The sequence below is a fragment of the Tyto alba genome, unplaced genomic scaffold (assembly GCF_018691265.1).
Source record: "Tyto alba isolate M040663 unplaced genomic scaffold, T.alba_DEE_v4.0 Super-Scaffold_14, whole genome shotgun sequence".
Classification (NCBI taxonomy): domain Eukaryota; kingdom Metazoa; phylum Chordata; class Aves; order Strigiformes; family Tytonidae; genus Tyto; species Tyto alba.
Genome location: NW_024881276.1, coordinates 10,649,684 through 10,669,131, shown reverse-complemented (window position 1 = coordinate 10,669,131; position 19,448 = coordinate 10,649,684). Strand labels below are relative to the sequence as shown.

General features: G+C 40.6%; 2 protein-coding genes across 8 annotated transcripts; one reads left to right on the top strand and one right to left on the bottom strand.

Annotated features, from left to right (window-relative positions):
* The first annotated feature begins 38 nt into the window (after positions 1-38).
* On the top strand, positions 39-6,113 carry TRAPPC2 (trafficking protein particle complex subunit 2). Of its 4 annotated transcripts, XM_042788338.1 has the most exons (6): positions 39-156; positions 808-918; positions 2,989-3,133; positions 3,962-4,047; positions 4,721-4,836; positions 4,981-6,113. In XM_042788338.1, exons 2-5 carry the CDS (start codon positions 826-828, stop codon positions 4,817-4,819), a joined length of 423 nt encoding a protein of 140 aa, XP_042644272.1. In that variant the 5' UTR covers positions 39-156; positions 808-825; the 3' UTR covers positions 4,820-4,836; positions 4,981-6,113. The 4 variants fall into 4 exon arrangements, with proteins under 4 accessions (XP_042644272.1, XP_042644270.1, XP_042644271.1 ...); XM_042788336.1 differs by having other exon boundaries at positions 4,721-6,113; XM_042788337.1 differs by having other exon boundaries at positions 76-334; positions 4,721-6,113.
* Positions 6,114-8,700: 2,587 nt separating this feature from the next.
* Positions 8,701-19,336, bottom strand: RAB9A (RAB9A, member RAS oncogene family). Of its 4 annotated transcripts, none has more exons than XM_042788333.1 (2): positions 19,197-19,336; positions 8,701-10,891 (listed from the first exon to the last, which is right to left on the bottom strand). In XM_042788333.1, exon 2 carries the CDS (start codon positions 10,855-10,857, stop codon positions 10,252-10,254), a length of 606 nt encoding a protein of 201 aa, XP_042644267.1. In that variant the 5' UTR covers positions 10,858-10,891; positions 19,197-19,336; the 3' UTR covers positions 8,701-10,251. The 4 variants fall into 4 exon arrangements, with proteins under 4 accessions (XP_042644267.1, XP_042644268.1, XP_042644269.1 ...); XM_042788334.1 differs by lacking the exon at positions 19,197-19,336 and adding an exon at positions 15,821-18,595; XM_042788335.1 differs by lacking the exon at positions 19,197-19,336 and adding an exon at positions 15,827-18,595.
* Positions 19,337-19,448: the final 112 nt, after the last annotated feature.

Below are 19,448 nucleotides of genomic sequence, written 5' to 3'. Positions count from 1 at the left end.
GGGCCCGGCAGCCGGCAGCCCGCACCGCCGGGGGTCGGGAGCGGGGCCCGGAGCGGCGGCGGGTCCCGGCGGAGGCCGAAGCGTCACGGCGGCGCCGGATGTCGGGGCGGGCCGGGAGGAGCTTCCGGGGGGCCGACGGAGCGATCGCGTCGCGGGGTAGGCAGAGGGCCCCGGCGGCCGTTCGCCCCCTTCTTCCTCCTCTTCCTCCCCTCCTCCGCCTGTTCCGCGGGCAGCTCCCGCGGCGGCCGGCCCTCCCCCTGGAGACAGCGGCCCCGGCGGGGCACAGAGAAGCCGCCGGCAGCGTGGGCGAGCCTCGGGGCGCGGCGCGGCGCGGGTGGGTGGGTGGGTGGGTGTTGTCGTTTCCCCCTGGGGTAACTCTGGAGTCCCCGGGAACGGAGCCGGGGCCGTGGGACGCTGTGGGACTGTCCCACGCCCGCTGTGTGAGGGGCAGGACGGTGCCCGCCGCCTGCCCCCCGCCCCCTTTCCCTCCCTGCCCGCAGGAAGAGGCAGCCGGGGGGATTCGTGGCCGCCCCGGGCCCTGGGAGGGGGGATAAATTAAATCGGCAGTCAGTTGTGGAGTGAGAGGTTTTAGGTAGTAGCGACTAGGTTCACTTCCAGGAGTTGTTCCGCTTTCTGAGGATATTTTCCACTGTTTGAGTATAAATGCGCATGCCTAAAAAAAAAAGCGTGTATCTCTCTTTAGCCTATGGTAAATATGAATAGGGAGCGTGTTAGCCGTTTTTTTAAGGAACATTTTCACACGGATTTTCTCTATCGACTGGTCGGCGTGTCTGTCTTTTCTTGTAGGGAGCACTGTTTTGAAGAATGTCCGGAAGTTTCTACTTCGTGATAGTTGGTCATCATGATAATCCCATATTTGAAATGGAATTTCTGCCTCCTGGAAAAGTAGAGTCCAAGGTGTGTTTTTCCCCCTGTGATACTCCTATGATGTAATTATGGTGCATTTTCTTTTATAATTTTACAGTCTATTGGAAGCATGACCAGCATGTTGTTAAAAGTGTTACTAGTTTCAGCTGGTTTGTGGTTTTTTTTTACAGAAACTTTGTCATAGGAAGTAGAGCTCTGGAGTTCTTGAGTCTGTTAAAAATTCTTTGCCAGATCATACTAGTTCTTCATAAAACATTGTTTCCTTAAATATTTGGTGCTGTATGGTGAAGATTATATATGCTAGTCATGCTTTGGTCATTGCTCTTACTTTTTAGAGCTTTTATAATACCTGTTCATTATTTAATGGTATTGACTGTCATTCTCTATTTTAAGGCATCTGTATATAGCGATAGGGTAACATAAGGAACATGAATTTGAAAGTTCTAGTCAGTCATTTATTCTCTTATTCTATAAAACTTTGTTTCTTAAACATCTTCAGCAGTCATATTTGCTTTTAAGTAAGAAAGGTTTAAAACTCGTATTGACAAATACGAGTTTGAAAATGTGAGAAATGTAAGACTACTCAGTAAGCAGTGCTTCCAGTGGGAAAAGAATAAATCTATCCATTGTGATATTACATCCAAGAAACAATAGACTTCAGAATAAAAGTGTGTCAATCTGTCAGTGTGTCCAGAAATGGAAGTATATGCCGTCGCTGATTTGAACAGCATGTCATCGTCTGTTTTTTGAACTGGTGTCCCATAAAAGATTGTAAATTAGACTGGTTGGACTAGACTTACTTACTGGGTGTGAGGATGTGTCAGATAGTGGAAGAATTAATTTTCAGCATTCTGCTAACGGAAATAGCTTGGCTCAGGTAAGCTTCTTGTCTGACTGACGTTGAAGTACTAAATTATCCCCTAAGAGAGGATCTGAACCTCATGTGCACTGAAGGAGAACTAGTAGACTTAGGTACGTTTTGGCAATTACCGCTTCTGTCTCTGAAACACGCCAGTTCAGAGTGAATTCAGTGCAGACTTACAGCCTCCTGAAGTAAGTGGTTTGCATAATGTACATGGTAAATCAGCACAAGCTTTTACCCCCTAAACTTCACTTAGTCTTTTCCTCAGTATGGTTTAATGGAACTGGCAAAGATGTTAATGACCTGAGCCAAACTTGGTTTGGAAAAATACAGTATGCTGAGAGGTGTGAGAGTGGCATTAATAGCATCCCTATACTATGAGAAACAGTGCAAGTGTACTTAAGCTTCCAGTCTAATAGGAGTTTACAGTATAGTTTAGTCCCACGTTTCTTCTTGGCAGGTGTCCTCCAGTATTCTAGCTTGTATACAAAGTAAATGGCTGTTTCCCCATGTGACTCTTGTAGTGTTAGGGCCAGATGCTGTGATTACTCTATGATGGCCATTCATATTTGTTACAGGAAGGGGTGTAATTTACATCTGCAAGCATATATTTGATACCAGTTGCAGGATGTTTTTCTGCACTAGGCTCTTACAAAAAAGAACACCCCCCCCCGCCAATTAGAAATCCTATGCTTCTAGGCAAATGACCTGAAAAAACAGAATCTTCAGGTGAGAATGTTACCAATGTATCTGTCCTCTGTATCTCTGCTTTCTCCACCTGTCCCCCAACTTTTACACATTGTAACTTGTTTCTGCCAAATTTAAAGAGAGATGTTATGATCCAGAAAATGCTGCATTCCTGTGAATTTCACAAAAACAGGTGACTGGAAAGCAGAAAAAAATACTTTCATCAGGGCCTTTGTTGTGGAATAAGTTTGCAGTGGGAGATTTCCCATCAGTAAACAAAATAATTCATGCTTGAATTAATTTCTGAGCTATAAATATAGGCTTTACTGGTTTTGCTGCTCTCAAGAATGTTTTTGTGGTGACCTTTTTATAAGGACTAATATATACTAGTTTCATTTAATTACAGGATGGCACAGATACGGCCAAAAGGAAGGGTATATATAACTTTATGTGACTTGAGCAGTAGTCGTTTAGCAACTTGAGCAAATTATTGTTAATATTTCACTCCTTTCACTGAATTACTGATCCTCTGTCTTCTGGAAATACATTAGGATGATCATCGCCATCTCAACCAGTTCATTGCCCATGCTGCTCTTGACCTAGTCGATGAGAACATGTGGCTTTCTAACAACATGTATCTGAAGACTGTGGACAAGTTTAACGAATGGTTTGTTTCTGCTTTTGTCACAGCTGGACATATCCTTCCCTTTTCTCTTTCCTTATATTTATACGGGAAAAGCCTTTTGCCAGAAAGGGACAGGTTAGATAAAATGAGTTTGGATCAGATTTCTCCGGCTATTCACCCCTACTATTGTTAGAGAGAGAGCTACCAGCTTCAGGATGAAGTAAGTTGGGAAGCACAGCAGTTGTTGAAAATTGGGACCAATTGGTAAATTGGATTTTTCCTTTTGGAGGAGCTGAAATAGCCTAAAGAAGTGTGGAGCTCACATGGAGTAGAGGAAAGAGGAGTGAGAGGGGAATAATATGAGAGGGTCTGAGTAAACTTACGTGATTCTCTGTTCCCATCCCTCTGATAGTGCTGGGAAGGAGGAGAGAGAAGAGGATAAGAGAAGTAGGGATAAACATGCTTCGTGTCAATCACACATATCTTGAAAATGTGGTGTCAAGACTTGATCTTATGTACAGGTAGTCCTAGAAGTGTTTGCAGTGAAACATTTCTTATACAGAACAAGTGACACTGAATGTCATTTTAACTTTGGGGGTATGTGGCAAAGGTGCTGAGAGCATCGTCCACACTCAGAATTGTCTAGCTTTAAAAATAATAACTTTGAATAGAGAGGTGATTATTTTTATTTTGAAATAGGGAGATTTTAAAATGTAAAGGTAATGCTTTCTAAATTTCACTGCTCCAGTTACTTCTTTTAATGCTTCCTCCTGTAGTCACTGCTATTTCATGAAAAACTAAACATTTTAAGTATATGCAGAATTAGATGTAAATGCTTCTCTCAGGACACGTTAAATGTCTCTTCTTTATAAAAGTTAAATTTTCCTTAATTGCATTACATATGAGATTTATAATGCTTCACGATGTAAGGCAAGAAGACGGAATTAAGAACTTCTTTAACGATGTATATGACTTGTATATAAAGGTAAGAACCCACTTCTTACGGCCTCCCTGCAGTATGTGTAAGTGTGTTCTGCTGTACGTGCTCGGGCATGCCTGTGTTAGCCTGTTTTCTCATGGGGGTCTCTGTAAGTGGAGAAGCACCTGTGCAGCCCACATTAGCCAGAGTTGATAGCATGTGCCATAAAGGCTGTATTTTACATTAAACAGGTTTTTCTAAATTGTTACAAACGGTGGTCTTTCAGAATTTCTTCTTTATTTTAGTCCGGTGATTTTGGGGCAGTACTGTGCCATTCATGGTGCTAACAAAAGCGAAGGGATGTTCTGCAGAAGGCTGGTGGAAGCGCTTTGCTCTCAGAACGAGTAGCCCGGCGGTCCTCCCACTAGATGGGGCAGTGGCAAGTGCTGACGGGGAGATGGCCACCTCCGCCGCGCCGAGCACTCGGTGATGCTCATTTCCAAAACAAACACTTCCAGCAGTGTCACGGTGGATTTGTTCCGAGGAGCTGGTACTAAGGGATGGCTGTGAACATGCACAGGGAGAATGCAAGGGCCTGGAAAGCGAGTGACTGGTTAGAAGGTCTGTGCTCCTAAGGGAGACTAAATAAGCTGAAAGCGAGTAATATAGTTGCCGTTTGAAATAACATTTTCCAGTGCTGGATGATGTGCTTATTGATGAATTTTTCTTCTTTCCTCAGTTTGCAATGAACCCATTTTATGAACTCAATTCTCCTATTCGATCCAGTGCCTTTGAAAGGAAAGTACAGTTCCTTGGGAAGAAACATCTTTTAAGCTGAGTAAATAAATTTCCTGAGTGAGTGCTTTTCCCGTACTTCCCTGATTATTTGAACTGTAGTTCTTCTGGTTAGTTTGCAGTATATTTGATACTCATCTTCTGAAGACTGACAAATTGGATGCTGAAGCAGCTTTTTTTTTTTTTTTTTTTTTTTTCCAACAGATAAGACCAGTGAAGCCTCTCTGGTTAAAACTTGTATCTTAAGAAGTTTTCATTTACATGTTATGAGAACTAAGTTTAAAAATGTCGGGGGCAGAATAGGTACAAACCGTGACGTGGGTGTCAATTCATATGCAGAATGTAAGCCTTTTACAGGTGGGAGGAAATCAGATCTAAATGCAGAAGACAACTCCAGTCATGATACGAGCAAAAGGGAATTCTTGACTGTTTGGCCTAAGTGGTTAATTTTGTTACAAAGTTTTCTATTTACAGTCCTTTGCTAGAGAACTTACTCTGCAGACTAACCTTATTCTTTGTGGTATTAAATCAGATCTGTATTTATATTGTAATGTATAATGTATGTATTATAAAGTGCTCAATAAAAAGAAAAGAGGATATATTAGCAAAGCTCTGTCCTCAGTATTTCAAGAAGTTTTGAGAAAAAAAAACTTAAAAGTTTTAAAGCTTCAAATTTAAAAATTACCAGGTGTTCAGTGCAATACGTGTTTAGCTGCAATGTTGCATCAATGAAATGAATGAAGTAGAACAGAACAGCTGTGTCTGCCCTGTCTTTAATTTTAATTCACCCATGGAAAAAAAAAAAACTAAATTTACACATGTAAGCCCACCTCTTTCCATTATCTCTGCAAGTGGTGAAATTTTCTTTTTGAAAATATATTTAGAGAAGGGTCTTTGCACCATGGAACTCTTTGTTGAGCCTTCAGAAAGGGATTATTTGGCCTATGTGGCTACTATTCTATTGTAAAATGTGGTTAGGGACCCTTTTGCAAAACTTGCCATCATTTTTAAACGGGCCATTTGACATATATTTGCCTCATATTTTGGTTAGTTTCACAATCTTACAAGTAGTCTGTTTTCTTTTGCAGAAATTCGTATATGCTATCTTCTTGGACTTTTTTTTAAATGTCTGAAAAGTAATTTCCAAAGGAAGTGGCATGCTGTTCTAAAAAGTACATTTTGCAGTCTGTATAATTAAAGGGACGTGTATGTGCTTTAAATGTATATTCAGTCATTATTTCTTTGTAATTTACACTTAGTGCTAAGCTGTCACTGCAAAAATAGAACCAGATACAAAGGTTGCAATATTTACCTTAAATAAAACAAGTGGTGCAGTATGGATGCCTGCTGAGTATACTTCAAATGATTTAGGAGAAAACTAGGTGATCACAGTAAGGCTAATGTTATCGGTGGGGTGACAAGTGAAGATGGGAACACTCGTCTTGCAGTGTTATTTCATAAAAACTGCATTATACAGCATTTTGATAATGTCATGCAATCTTGTGTGAATTGACTGATTTTTTTTCATGCTGTATACAGGAAAGCATCAGAAACACACTTGAGGTAAAGCATTCTCATTCATATGATAAGGAGCCATTAAGTTGGATCCGTTAATGCTGTTGTGTCCTCCCCAGTAGTACGATGGTTGGAAAAATACTAAGAGTTAAGACTCGCTGAGGAGATACTTATGTTAAATAATCGTATTTGTGGCAGTAAGAAAAGTTTTGGCAAAGATGAAGATTAGTACCAAGAGTTTCCACCACTTTTAGAAACCGTGGGGTTTTTGATAATTGTGTTTTTTCTGCCAGCACACAGTAGGAAATTATATAAAATGAAATAATTTTACCTCTTGCCTGGTCTCTGAAGGCAGTTAGCCAAATGGTGCCTGTTCTTACACCCCTCCCTCCCAATCTTTCCCCTTTTATTTTGAATATAGAATTGTAAATGGGAAATGCAGTCTCACAGGTCCATCTAGTCTTTATGAAAACAGGCTGTTACTGGCCACAGGCAAGGGAGAATTATGTGCTAATTCATTACATTAACCATTGTCAAGTTTGTGCTGAGGAATGTTGTCTCACACCAGAATTCTGAAGGACCTCAGCCAGGTATCTGTGATTTCTCTCTGTATGGAGTAACACCTGTTTATGCTTTGGTTTGTGACTCTTTACAATAAGCTGAAAGGAAGGCTGCTATCTGGAAGTGACAGGTGAAAGTTATCTTGTGATCAACTGTAGCCACAAATCTGCTTTGGGTCTGAAAGATGCAGTTCTAGCATGCATCAGACAATGAGCAGTTCCTCAATGGACAAGGCAGAAGAGATACCTCCTTTGCAAGTATTATGCTCCAGCTACATCTCAGTCTTAGGAATAAGAATTTGAATGAAATCTGTTGCAGTGTGAGAAAGCAGCAGATAACTTGCATTATATACAACAGAGGCAACAAGAAAGTTTGAGTTAAAGGGGCTGGAATTACCCTACACAGTACAAAAATCAAGCATAAGGAAATAAGAACATTACCATAAATTGAGAACATGAACCAGCAATTCTAAGCTGGAAATGCAACTTAGACTCAACTTTGCAAGGTTCTGTTGCTGTTTAGGGAACCTGTCATATGACCCAAGATCTGCATGAGGTACAGGGGAACTGTTAAAGCAGGCGGCCTGGTTCTGACAGCAGTCTTATGCTGAGCATCTGTATACTTCACTGTAACGTGAGCTGTTAGCTGTCCTAGCTTGTTTCTTCTGCCCCTTCCCATTTTGCTGTCTGTTTTAATATGCACAGCTTTCATCAATCCCACTGGATTGCCATGGCTGTATTGTCTCCTCATTTTAAAGGACACCTGGAACTTTGCACATGTATTGCACAGTATCTGCTCTGTCACTCTCCAGAACTCAAGTGCTAGCAGGACCCTCCAATACTTGAGGTACATGAGTCCTTGAAATGAATCCGTGAACTGAAACATAAGCCACAAGTGCCTACCTTACCTCCATGGTGACTGATAGATACTAAGCTTTCAAGAAGTACAGAAATGCCTGCTTGTTAAACGCAATGATTTTTTCTTTTGTACCCATCATCTACATCTGCTTGTCATAGGACTTTTTCCCCTTTAAAGTACTTGATAGTCTCCCTCTGAGACCAAATCCTGATCTCAACATAAATTCCTGTACTGTCTTAATTACTACAGCACGTAAAACCCCCCATCACTTTTGTGCCTAGTGGACAGTTGTGGTACAGCAGCTTCCAGGGCACAAGTAATACACTTCTATTGTATTAAATTTTATTTAAGTTTATGAAACATACTTCTCAGATGGAGGCTTGGCAACCTTGACGTTACATGGCAAGGGGCTAGATGGGGAAACACAGATGGACGCTTTGGCCCAGGAAAGACCACGGTGGTTCTCATCCTTAATTGCTTCCTTTTATCAATCTTATTTGAGTCATAGCTGTAGTACTTTAGTCACAGTAACTTCATCTCCCATTTTGTTTCGGCCTCAACCTCTGCCAAAATTAATGTTAAAGGAAACTTTTAGTAGCAAGGTAATAGTTTTACAAGTTCATGTCACTAGCTTAGTAGCCCCCAACACAAGCGATCTTTGTTTTTAAAGCTTTTTGCTCTCTCAGTTTAAGATTAGGAGGAATTTAGCTAAGATTTTCTTCATGGATCTTTTCATTCATTGCCTAGAAATTAAACCTAACAGAAGTAGCAGCTCAACCTATATTTTAGCTGTTAGGTGACTGAAGCTTAAAACAGAGTTCTGTTGCTATATATGCTGGACCGTAAGAATGAATTAGACTTAGGAATGTACAAAAGGTAAAAAGATGTCACTTTGAAGCAGGAGCAGCAGATCTGTGGAGTAAAGTCCTGGACAGGTTCAAGCAAGAATACAATACCTTCAGAAAAGTATATTAAGAGCGACAAGAAGGGTTTGTTTTGCAAGCTTTACTTCCAAATAATTACACCTTGTACAGACTGAACAGATTCCTTAAGAGAAAACTCTTGCTCTTACTGTACTCTGAAGAAAGGCTTTCCTATTGGAACAAAAAACTTGCTGTACAAAAGCAGAGTCTGTGTAGTTTAGTGAATAACATGGCCTGTCCTATAGGCCTCAGACTTCCTTCTGAAGTCCACAACATGTGTATGTGCATGCCTGTTAGCAGTCAGATTACACATTGAAGCAATAGTATGCTATCAAGTTTGCTATTACAAGGACAGTGGGTACTCTGAGAGCCAACATTCAACAACTTCTTGTACAAGTATTCTACCACTTAGCTGCAATGGAGAGCCTCAAATACACCACCTGTGGTTTCATCTGCATTACTGCAGGAAGACTGTCCATTAAATACAGAATTTGCTTCTGTTCATCATTGTGTAATGAATACAGTAATACAAAAAACATTGTCTTAAATGTGTAAGTCCATATCCTAAAATAGCTAATTAAATAAGGATCAAATCCAGCTCAAACACTAGCTGTAGGTATTTACTTGTATTAGGGCTGAAAGCTGTCACAATCTACTGTAAGTCAAGAGCTTCCTGAGTTCCCTATGTATTGCCAATCCTTAGTTTCACAGTGCAGAGATTACTAGTAAACACATTCACAGCTCAGGTTAACAGGAACAAGAAGTTTGGAACTTTAAGGCTGTATACTAAAAGTTCTCTTACAAATTTGTCATAATGTGGATCCCTTCAAGTGCTATTAAAGCTGACTGAATAAAGCATCTTTTTCATAACTAAAAATGGTTATACTTCAGTTGCTCAGATTTTTTACCTTTTTGATCAGAAACATGCTAGAATGGGACTTAAGGCAAACACAGGTATTAACTTAAAAATTCATCAGTATCTCACATTAAACTGTTGGAAAAATTAGTACAGCATTAGAATAGTAAATGAAAGGCAAATGGACATTAAATATGTAGGAAATTTACTTCCTACTTAAACCTACACAAATTAGAGCAACATTAGGCAATTAGAAGACGACCTGAAGGTAACTGGTATTAACTTAAAATAAACACATTAGAGATGAAGTACCACTCACAGCAAAAGGAATGTAGTGAGACTGAAATTTAATATCTAGCATTGTTAAGAAACTGACTTCTAGTGAAACAGAGATGGAATGCTGATTTCATAAAAATATACACATACAAAAGTATCTTTGTGCCTGAATTCCAGAACAGTTTCTCCAAAGTAGTGCTTCTAGAACTTTCAAGTTTTAATTATATTCAAAGTATTTATCATTTGAATAAAGTTGGCAAATTACATTCTTATATTAACGTTTCTGACACCTTCCTAAACAGAAAGTGTCACTAATTCAATGGGTCACTCAAGAATGGAAATTTTTATTTGCTCCCAAGACAGCAGCAGATTATTACAATTTTAATATTAGAGTGAAACCCATTTGTTATTTTATCTATTACACCTTCCCCATCCTTTTATAGAGCAAGCTAGTCAAAAGTAATTTGGCCAAAAAAAAGTTTTAAGTCAACAACAAGATGAACTGGGTTTTGGTTTCCGATTCAGGTTTACTGTATCTGTTTGAATAAAGTGATCTGATCTATCTTCTGAGGCTAGAACTCTTCTAACAGCTTCTTCAAAGGCTGCTGCAACATTAGTGGCATCTTTTGCACTGGTTTCAAAATAGGGATGGTTGCCATTATTCCTGCACCAGTCTTGGGCTTCTTCTGCAGACACTTGCCTTTCATCGATATCAACTTTGTTACCCAGTATCACAAATGGAAAACTTTCAGGCTCCTTGACATCTGCATAATAAATGAATTCTTTCTTCCAGTTGCTTAAGTTTTGGAAGCTTTGAGAGTCATCCACACTGAAGGTTAGCAGGCAACAGTCAGAACCTCTGTAGAAAGGAGTCCGCAAGCTCCTAAAGCGTTCCTGACCGGCTGTGTCCCATATCTGCATTGTAACAAAATGTCCATCAACTTCCAACTCTTTATTTAAGAATTCCACACCTATTGTGTGAAACAGCTGCACATCGAACTTGTTGGTGACATATCTGTTCATAAGGGAACTCTTCCCAACTCCACCATCCCCTAGCAGTATGACTTTCAGGAGGGATGATTTTGCTGCCATTGTTACGGGAATAGATCCTCCTGGTTTCCTAGACCTGTGAAGATTAAGAAAATCATTAAAAAGGAAAGAGTTGTGAGCAGAAAATTTTACACACATCAATATCTAGAAAGTGTTAAAGTCCAGCAACATAAAATTACATGTACAAAAGCAGAATGACTATGCTAAACAGGTAAAGTGTAGATACGGTAAGAACACCCACTCTAAAATGTTTTTAGGAGGTGTCTCTGCCACAGACTGCAGTCTGTATGGCAGTCTAAGCAGTACACTGCATGAATTACTGGTCTGACACTTAAAATACTTAAAACCTTTCAATGTTTGTGCAGAAGGAGTATCACATCACACCCAACGAGGGCAGTGATACATTTATGTTCACTGAAAAAAGATCCATGGAAGAAAGAGGAGTGAGAGAATTTTATAGAGCACATGGCCTTGAACTAGTCACTTCAGTGCCATATTTCATTAGCAAATTTATTTTTTAACATGCAAAAGTGAAGAGGAAACTTTAGGAATAAAGCAGGACACTATCTGCTATACCAGAGTAACTGCTGCGCTTCACCCAAAATTGCAACCAGACAAGGTACTGTAAATGAACTCACAGGGAACACAGTTATCTAGAGAAGAAATGCAAATGCTGTAAATTAAAGTCAAGTGACTAGGTATTGGTACACAAACATTCAGTATTTAACAGTTCACTCCTTGCAGAACAGCCATAATGAATGGAATAATTTACAACTAGTACAAAAGCAAATTCACTGTTGCTACTTCAAACGGTAGTCAAGATGCCAAACACTGAGGCCAAGTCTACACCAACAGTTCAGTTAGTAGGTGTCAACTTCCCGTGGTAAAACTGTCAAAAAGCCTGGAGGTGCTAGTGAAGAGCCTGGCTGCCAGCACAGGAATGGTAAATTAACTGCACCAATGAAGCTTCTTTACTGTCAGATTTTAGTGTTAAAGGATTTTCTTTTTTTTTCTTTTTTTTTTTTTTTTTTTTAAAAAAAAGAAAGCAGGTAGCTCATTAGTGTTTTGTGCCAGCCCAAGGTTTGCCCTTACTACAGCAGTGTCATCTTATACTGTAAAAAAGCATTTTAATTGCCTGGGGGCAAAGTTTCATTTTAAAGAGCCCAAACTTAAGGTTCTGTATGAAGAAAACCGCTGCTCCTATACCTACCTGTTACTAAAAGAGTTCAAAGTAATTCAGCCAAAACAGGCTTCTCTGAAAATAGCGTCTGTTTAAAATGGAAATGGGTCATAAGTTGCCTAGTCCGTCTCCTTCTCTGAAGGAAGGAATGCAGTCTTGCTAGTTGTAATTAGCATTGCTGGCATATAGATCACCCACAGAGTATGGTTATGGAATTAATACCTGATACAAGCTGGCATCAGTCATGTGGCTCTGTTCTGCCTTAGAATCAAAGCCTACACCAGAAGCAAGAAATTTCAGGATTTTTTTTGTTTTTAACTTTCCATCTTTGTTTGTTAGACACAATCTATAGCTGAAGTCTCAACACAAAAACTTCAAAATATAAGGAATAGTGGCTGCTTCCATTAAAAATTTGTTTGAAGTGAGTAATTTTTAAAAAACAATGTTTATAAATCCTTAATATTTCTACCAGTTTGTATCACAACAATGTTAAAACTCCTTAAGAGCTACAAGTGGATTGTTCATTTGCCTTTCACAGAGCTGTGGTATAATTGCTATGGCTTAGGATATGAACACATATGTCTTTATGTATGTGAAAAGCCTTATTAGTCACCAGCCTACTTACACATGATTTCCATGTTCATGTTGAAATATTTAGAATGGTCCAGTGTCTTCACTTATCACCCTAATTCCTACTACTGGTTAACCAGTAAGTTATCTGAGCTATACCATTAGATAGTAGCATCTTAATAAATGCATTCATGAGAACAGAGGGTACTGAATGTTTCCTTGTTCTTCCCCTTCACTGTAGGAACAAGTTACTTTTTTTTTTTTCTGTCCTCTGAAATTACAAGTTCCCTAGAAGACATAATGTGAATAAAAAGCTGACTTAGTAGTTCTGACTGGTACAATGCACTTCTTTCCTTAGCTTCTACAGTTTGAAGAACTGCAGTTATCATCATTAAATTCTCCATGAAGCCACACTTTAAACAAAACACAAATAAGGAAACTCTGTTAACAGTATCCAGTACTTTTGTGCATCCAGAACCTGAGAAGTTAATTTGCACAACTTCAACTACAGGGACCATTACAGTGAGGTCTAGGAGACTGATGACCATAAAAACATTTTCACTGGGCAGACAATTATAGACCAGCCACAAACCATTAGAAGTGTATTTTTAACTAGAACCTACACAAAGGCTACAAAACAGTCTTCCCAGGGCTGATAAGCACATATCTCAATGTGATGTTGCAGGCAACGTTACTTCATGATATTCAGCTTTCACAGTAAAAGCTGTCATGCTTAGCTAGCAGTTCATGTTTTTGTGAAGTTTGTAATGCAAAATAAATGGGATATATGTTCAGTCATTTAAGTACATACTTACAAGCTGGATCTGAAACAGCAAAGCAGCATGTTTAAAGGCATTAAGAAGCATTTTTGTTTGGAAGCAGCAAAGACTTTATACAATTACAATCTATCTGACTATATAAGGGACTCCTCTTTAGCCCCACAAATTACACGATTTAGAGTATCTGCAGAACCAGCATGGTAGTTTTCAGCACAGTAGGCTGCGTCATTTATTCCACTTACACATCTTCAAATAAGTTAAGATTTTTAAAGAACTCAATTGGTGGGGTTTTTTTCCCCTACGTTATGAAGCCTTAATACTCCAACAAATAAAATAACAAAATCCTTAAGATGCCTGGAGAATTAATGTTATTTCTCCTACTACATGTTTTGAACTTATCTGCATTGTGTGCTTTTTGACAATGTTTTTGGAAGGAACAGTCAACTTCTGTTATCATATTTTGGAGGATTTATTACCCTAACAGTTCAGTTTAAATTACCATTCAGCATCTGAAAACAAAACTTGATTTCCAACATGCATCTGATTGTTTTAACCAACATTAAGAACTGCAACACACCACAGAATTACAGATAACTATTTGTTCTAGTTATTTCTTACATTAAACCAATTGTGCAGCACAGCAAGAATAGTCTCAACCTAATACACAGAAGAGTCTGTAAAGAGATTTCTCCCTCATGTCAATATTCAAAGAAATAAAGAGCAAATAAAAAGCAGCCCCAGTCTGGCCCATTTTGATAACCATCTCTGAATTGCCTCCACCAACTCATAAGAGTCGAGCTCTTAGACCACTGACTTCCATATTCCTGTTAAAAATAGGGAACTGTTTCTACTAAGTGCCATTTCTAACATGATCACATATCATAATACAAATAGTAATTTAATTGTCTCCTCCCAGAACTTCCCTTTTAAATAGTGAGCTGAATTAAAAGTCTGAAACATTTCCACAACCAGTCCAAACATTTGCTGGCAAGACTAAAACCAACATGCTAATCAACTTCAAAAAAAATCATTGTGCATTACAAAATCTTTGATTCCCAGCCCCTTAAAGCTTGGAGGAACACCACTGCCTTGTCCAATCTAGCCATCTAGATTTTTCTTAATTCCCTGACAGTCAGCTTCATAGCTGCCTCTTTATTTTGAGTGCAATTACCTCTTTTAACACCTTGGTACTGAGGCAGCACTAAAAGTGATATTTTTGGTCTAGAAAACCACAGGAGCACCACATAAGTTTAGTCTAGATATTTGCCTTTTTTTACTATAAAAATCATTTAATAGATTAAGGAGGACCTGCTTATACCAGAGCACTGAAGGCTGAAGACAAATGCTGAACTCAAGTTATGTCTATGGAAATACACTGTTAGCCAACACAGTAACTGCATAGTATCTGCCATGTCAGCAAGTACAGAAACTACTGAACAGAGTCAATTGGACCAATTTATAGTTTCACTTTTACCATACTGATAGCAGGCACCGCAGCACACCAATTAAAAAATAAGATCAAACCACATAGCAACTGAAATCTCACCTTTTTTAATAAAAGACACCAAAAACCGGGTCTCTTGAAATAGCACCACCAATTCTCTCAGTATTCTTGAAGAAACAGATGTAGGGGACACTTCAAATTTCCAGACTATCATTTCTACACTTGTACCTACTTTCTAACTTGGAAACAGGCAAGAACATTTATTTCAGTCACCATTTTCAGCCAGGAATCACTGATGAACCACCTGCTATATGAAATCAAGACTAAACCCAAAGGTTTCCTTGAAGATATCTGGTACCCTGTCCTATAACTAAAGTCGTTAAAGAGCACCCATTTGACTTGGAGAAGGAAAAAAATGCAAGATAAGGCAGACTCAAGTTTGCTCCAACTCATCACGTTTATTTACAGTGTAATATGGTTTCAGCTAAGACTGCACAGAAAAAGGGGCCATCTTTGCTAAAGATTTAAGAAAAAACTCTCTCCAAGTTACCAACAAGCAGAATTAGCAGTTCTGTAACTAGCCTAACAGTAACACTGACCATGTTTCATAACTTCCTGTCCTCAAATTTACATATACGCACCACATCAATTTCAGCTTTGAAGCTTATTCACAATTTTCTTTACTAAGCCATCTTATTCTCTTAAACCACAGGTATCAGACATTAATAGTTTAAAAAGGCACACAAACACTTCCAAGTATTTTGTCTGACAAACACTGGCTTTTCAATAACAAAGTAAACCTACTCCCTCATTAGTAATTTTTTTCCTTATCACTAACAAAGTATTTGCCAGTATTTACCAGACTAGAATAGAAAAAAAAAGTTTTATCTGGTTTGTTAGTTGCACTGGCTCATCAAAAAAATGACATAAATTGCTTCTCTGTGAAATGTCTGAAAAAAGTCCCACAAACTATCAGAGATGCAGCAGCAAGGGCACAATCCAGAACTATTTAAATTAGATTTCAACACTTACACTTACTATTTGTGGAGTTTTTACATCTCTCAGCCCTTATTCACTACAGAGTAGTTATATTTGTCACCTATAGCAGATCTCCAAGTTTCCAGAAATCTGAAAAGACAAAAGCAAGTTTTCTCCCTTTTCTCTGCTTAGCCAATCCTTGTTCTTGCATTTAGAAGGTACTGGTTTACACCCTGGCCAATTAAGTGGCACAAGAATATTTTTTTTAGTGCGTAGGAGGCCACAAGCCTGTTTGACCTTGAAAGATCTTGCTCTCTATTCAAGAAGAAACATATAGATATGAAGTCAAGATGGTACACGCTTTGTACTTCAGAATGCATTACAAGCTCAGTCATTAGCCTCCAAACTGACCTTCCCCTCCATGGGGTACCGACCTAAGAGCTGTGGATCAGGAACACCCCTTTACTGATGGCCACTTGCCAGCAGCTTAGCTCTCTGGATGCCTAGAAGCCCTTCAAGCATATGGCTCGACCTACTGAGATCCTAATCATCTTGCAAGTCTTCCTTCCTTTACGATTTCACCATTGCACTGTGAAGGTAGTCTATCTTTTCTGTTGGACAGACCTTTAATAATTTGATGACAGGTTATCTGAAAATTGCCTCCAGTTGTAAGCAGCCTAGACACACTTTATCAATGCCAGAATATCGTTAGAGCTTATTCATAATAATCTGCAACACAACCCAAACTGAACTGACATACAGCTGTTGCCACTCATTTGTATACCAAGAAGTTGTGTTTTGGGGTTTCTTTATAAGTTTTTTTAACTCCTACATAGTTCAGGACTCTACTTCATACAGTTGCCTGGCATGACGCGGGACTACAAAAGCAGCAGCAGCCAAGGGAAGGACTCCTTAGGTCTACATAACCTCTGGATCATGAAATCATCCCAGTACCTACTGTCAGAATCACTTCCTTTTTGCTAACTTCTATCTAGCCATAAATTCAATAAGGAAAACTTGTCAGGAGAAATACCTACATTTATACCTTTGTTAGTTTAACCTTGCAGAGACCCGGCCTTCACTTTCCATCTTGTTCCCCACATTCAAGCTGAATGAGCAAACTATTTCTCTGATTTAATCAGAGTTGACATTTCTCAGCATCTCCCAGCTTAAATTACTTTCAGCCAACTTCAAAACACCCTTAGGTGCTGCTGCTGCTCTTGGTCCAACATTTCTAACAATTCATGAGTTAAGTGACATTTTCCTTGCAACCTACTTCTTTGTTACTGTTTCTGCTCTTTCAACAACTTATCAAGCAATTATTTCTGCTTGTATGTGCTCCTCTTTCTCCCTTGCATTAGTTTCCCTTTTCCTCCAGGGACTCTTAGCAGTAACAGCCTCTGTTGGCCAGGCTACATTGTGCATTCATATTTTTCCCAATATAACTGTGTGACCAAAGCCCATCCCTACAGGACTAAGTGGGTTACACTGTACCAGGCCAACATACTGTCTGCTCCGTAGAGAGTGAAAACAAAAACAAAACACCAAGGAGAATGAACATTATTTAAAAAAAAACCAAACACCCTTAAGGAATTCTTACAAGCCTTTTTGTTGGGAAGTTTTTACTCATTGCGAAACATTTATGTAAAATTCTAGTCCTAAGGAGCTGAAAGATCTGTTTCCCATGGTTTGTTACTAAATTGACACAAAATAAAATACAGCTTGAAATCTAAATACTTCATCTGACTCTCTGCATTTTTTTCCACATATTTTCAATTTAAGGAAACTGATGGTTTGTTTGACTACTCAAAAGTGAAACAAGAACTGCTAGAGCTTTTTTTTTTTTTTTTTTTTAACTAAACATTCCCTATTTCTAACTTAATGGAAAAGGCCTTACTAAAAATTAGGGCAACAGAGCTCCATACGACCTGAAGGAAGACAGAGAAAATTAGTAGTTCAGTACAAATTCCACATTGATACTAAAACACAGATGTAGCTGTACCATCCTTTGGCTAGGTTTCTCTAGAAATAAAAGCACTAGGAAGAAAGAGTTTTGGATTTATTCTGGGTACGTCTGAGAAATATCTCTCCCTTCAGCCTGCCATTACAGCTTATTACCTTTTAAACTACTAAAAGGTCACAAAAAAATCCAGCCAAAAACTCAGCCACACACAACCACCCTTGCTCTAAAAAAAGCAAGCGCTCACAACTTCAGTATTGTACAACACTTTAAAGACAAATAAAAACCACATGCTTATATAGGGGAGCTGTAAATTACTGTGGACAAGGAAAGAGGGAAAACAACATGTAGGGCAGAAGACTGCATGACAGCTATCTGTAGACAAGCGTTTTAATTCCAAGACAAAATTTAGCCAAGGAGTTCCCTACTTGCCTATTCCAAAGTTAATAAAGTGCTCTCTATGTATCTAGTTCTATGTAAACTTGCTATAAAGGCCACTAATACAGGTTTTTAAAACTATTTTTCTTGTACTATTCTGTTATTCATTCAACTATTTTGCACGTTATATTCAACATAGAATACTAACACTAACTGCTAATACTATTACTACTAACTACATAATAATATATAATACTAACTGCTCATTAACCATTCAGATGTGATTCAACAATCTTAGCCCAATCCTTTTAGTTCTCCAGCCATCACCACATCTACGTTTGTATAACCGTCTGCCACGATCAGAAAAGTAACTGGCCGTTGCAGGGGAGAGCTAGATCAAGTCACTGGTTCAAAAAAACCCAAGAACTAAGAACTACACTGCTCAGGGTCCCCTTGCCAACACAGAGGTCCTCCTTCAGCAAGCAGCAACAAGAAAAGGCGGTAGAGAGATGATTCCCCCCCACCCCCACCCCCCCCCGCCGGTTTGAGAGGTGTTGAGGGGGCAGGTACAAAGCCGAGTTTCCCCCCTGGCAGCCCACAGACCCGCACCGGCGCTGAGGCCGCCCGGCGGAGCCGGAGCCCGCCCGTGCGCCGCCGGGGAACGGCGCGGCGGGAGCCGCTCCCCGCAGGAGCCGTCACGGGATCCCCGGGCACGCCGCGCCCCCCCCAACCCCCCACCGCCCTCTCCCACAGCGGCCCCGGGGCTCGCGGCGGGCCGGCACCGAGCGAGCAGCGGACCGGCGGAGCTCGGACAGCGGCGGGGAGCGCGGCCGAGAGTCGGGAGGAAGGAAAACGACGCAACCCCAGACAGCTCCAGGCCGCTTTCCCCCCGCCACCCCCCGAGGCTGCCGGGGAGAGCGGCCGCCTCACCCCGCGCCGGCGGGCGAGGAGAAGGAGAAAGAAAAAAGGAAGAGAAAGCCCGCGGCGCGGGCCGCCCGCCCCGAGGCACCGGGGCCGGCGGCCGCTGCTGGCCCGCGCCTGCTGGGGAGAAGGGAGGGGGGGAAAGCGCGGCCCCGCCACGCCGACCGGTACCTGCCCGCGAGAAGGGGGAGGCGAAGGGGGCGGCCGCCGCCGGTGCCGGTACCGGTGCCGAGCCCGGGCTGCGCCACCGCCCGAAGCCGCCACCGGCCGCTGGGGAAGCAAGAAACAACATGGCGGAGTGGGCAGGGGGCGGGGCCCGCGGGGATCACGTGAGCCGAGCTCCGGGCGCCCGGCCCCGCCCTCCCGGGAAGGGGCGGGGCGAGGCTCGCCCCACCCACCCCCGAGGCCCCGCCCCCAGGCGGG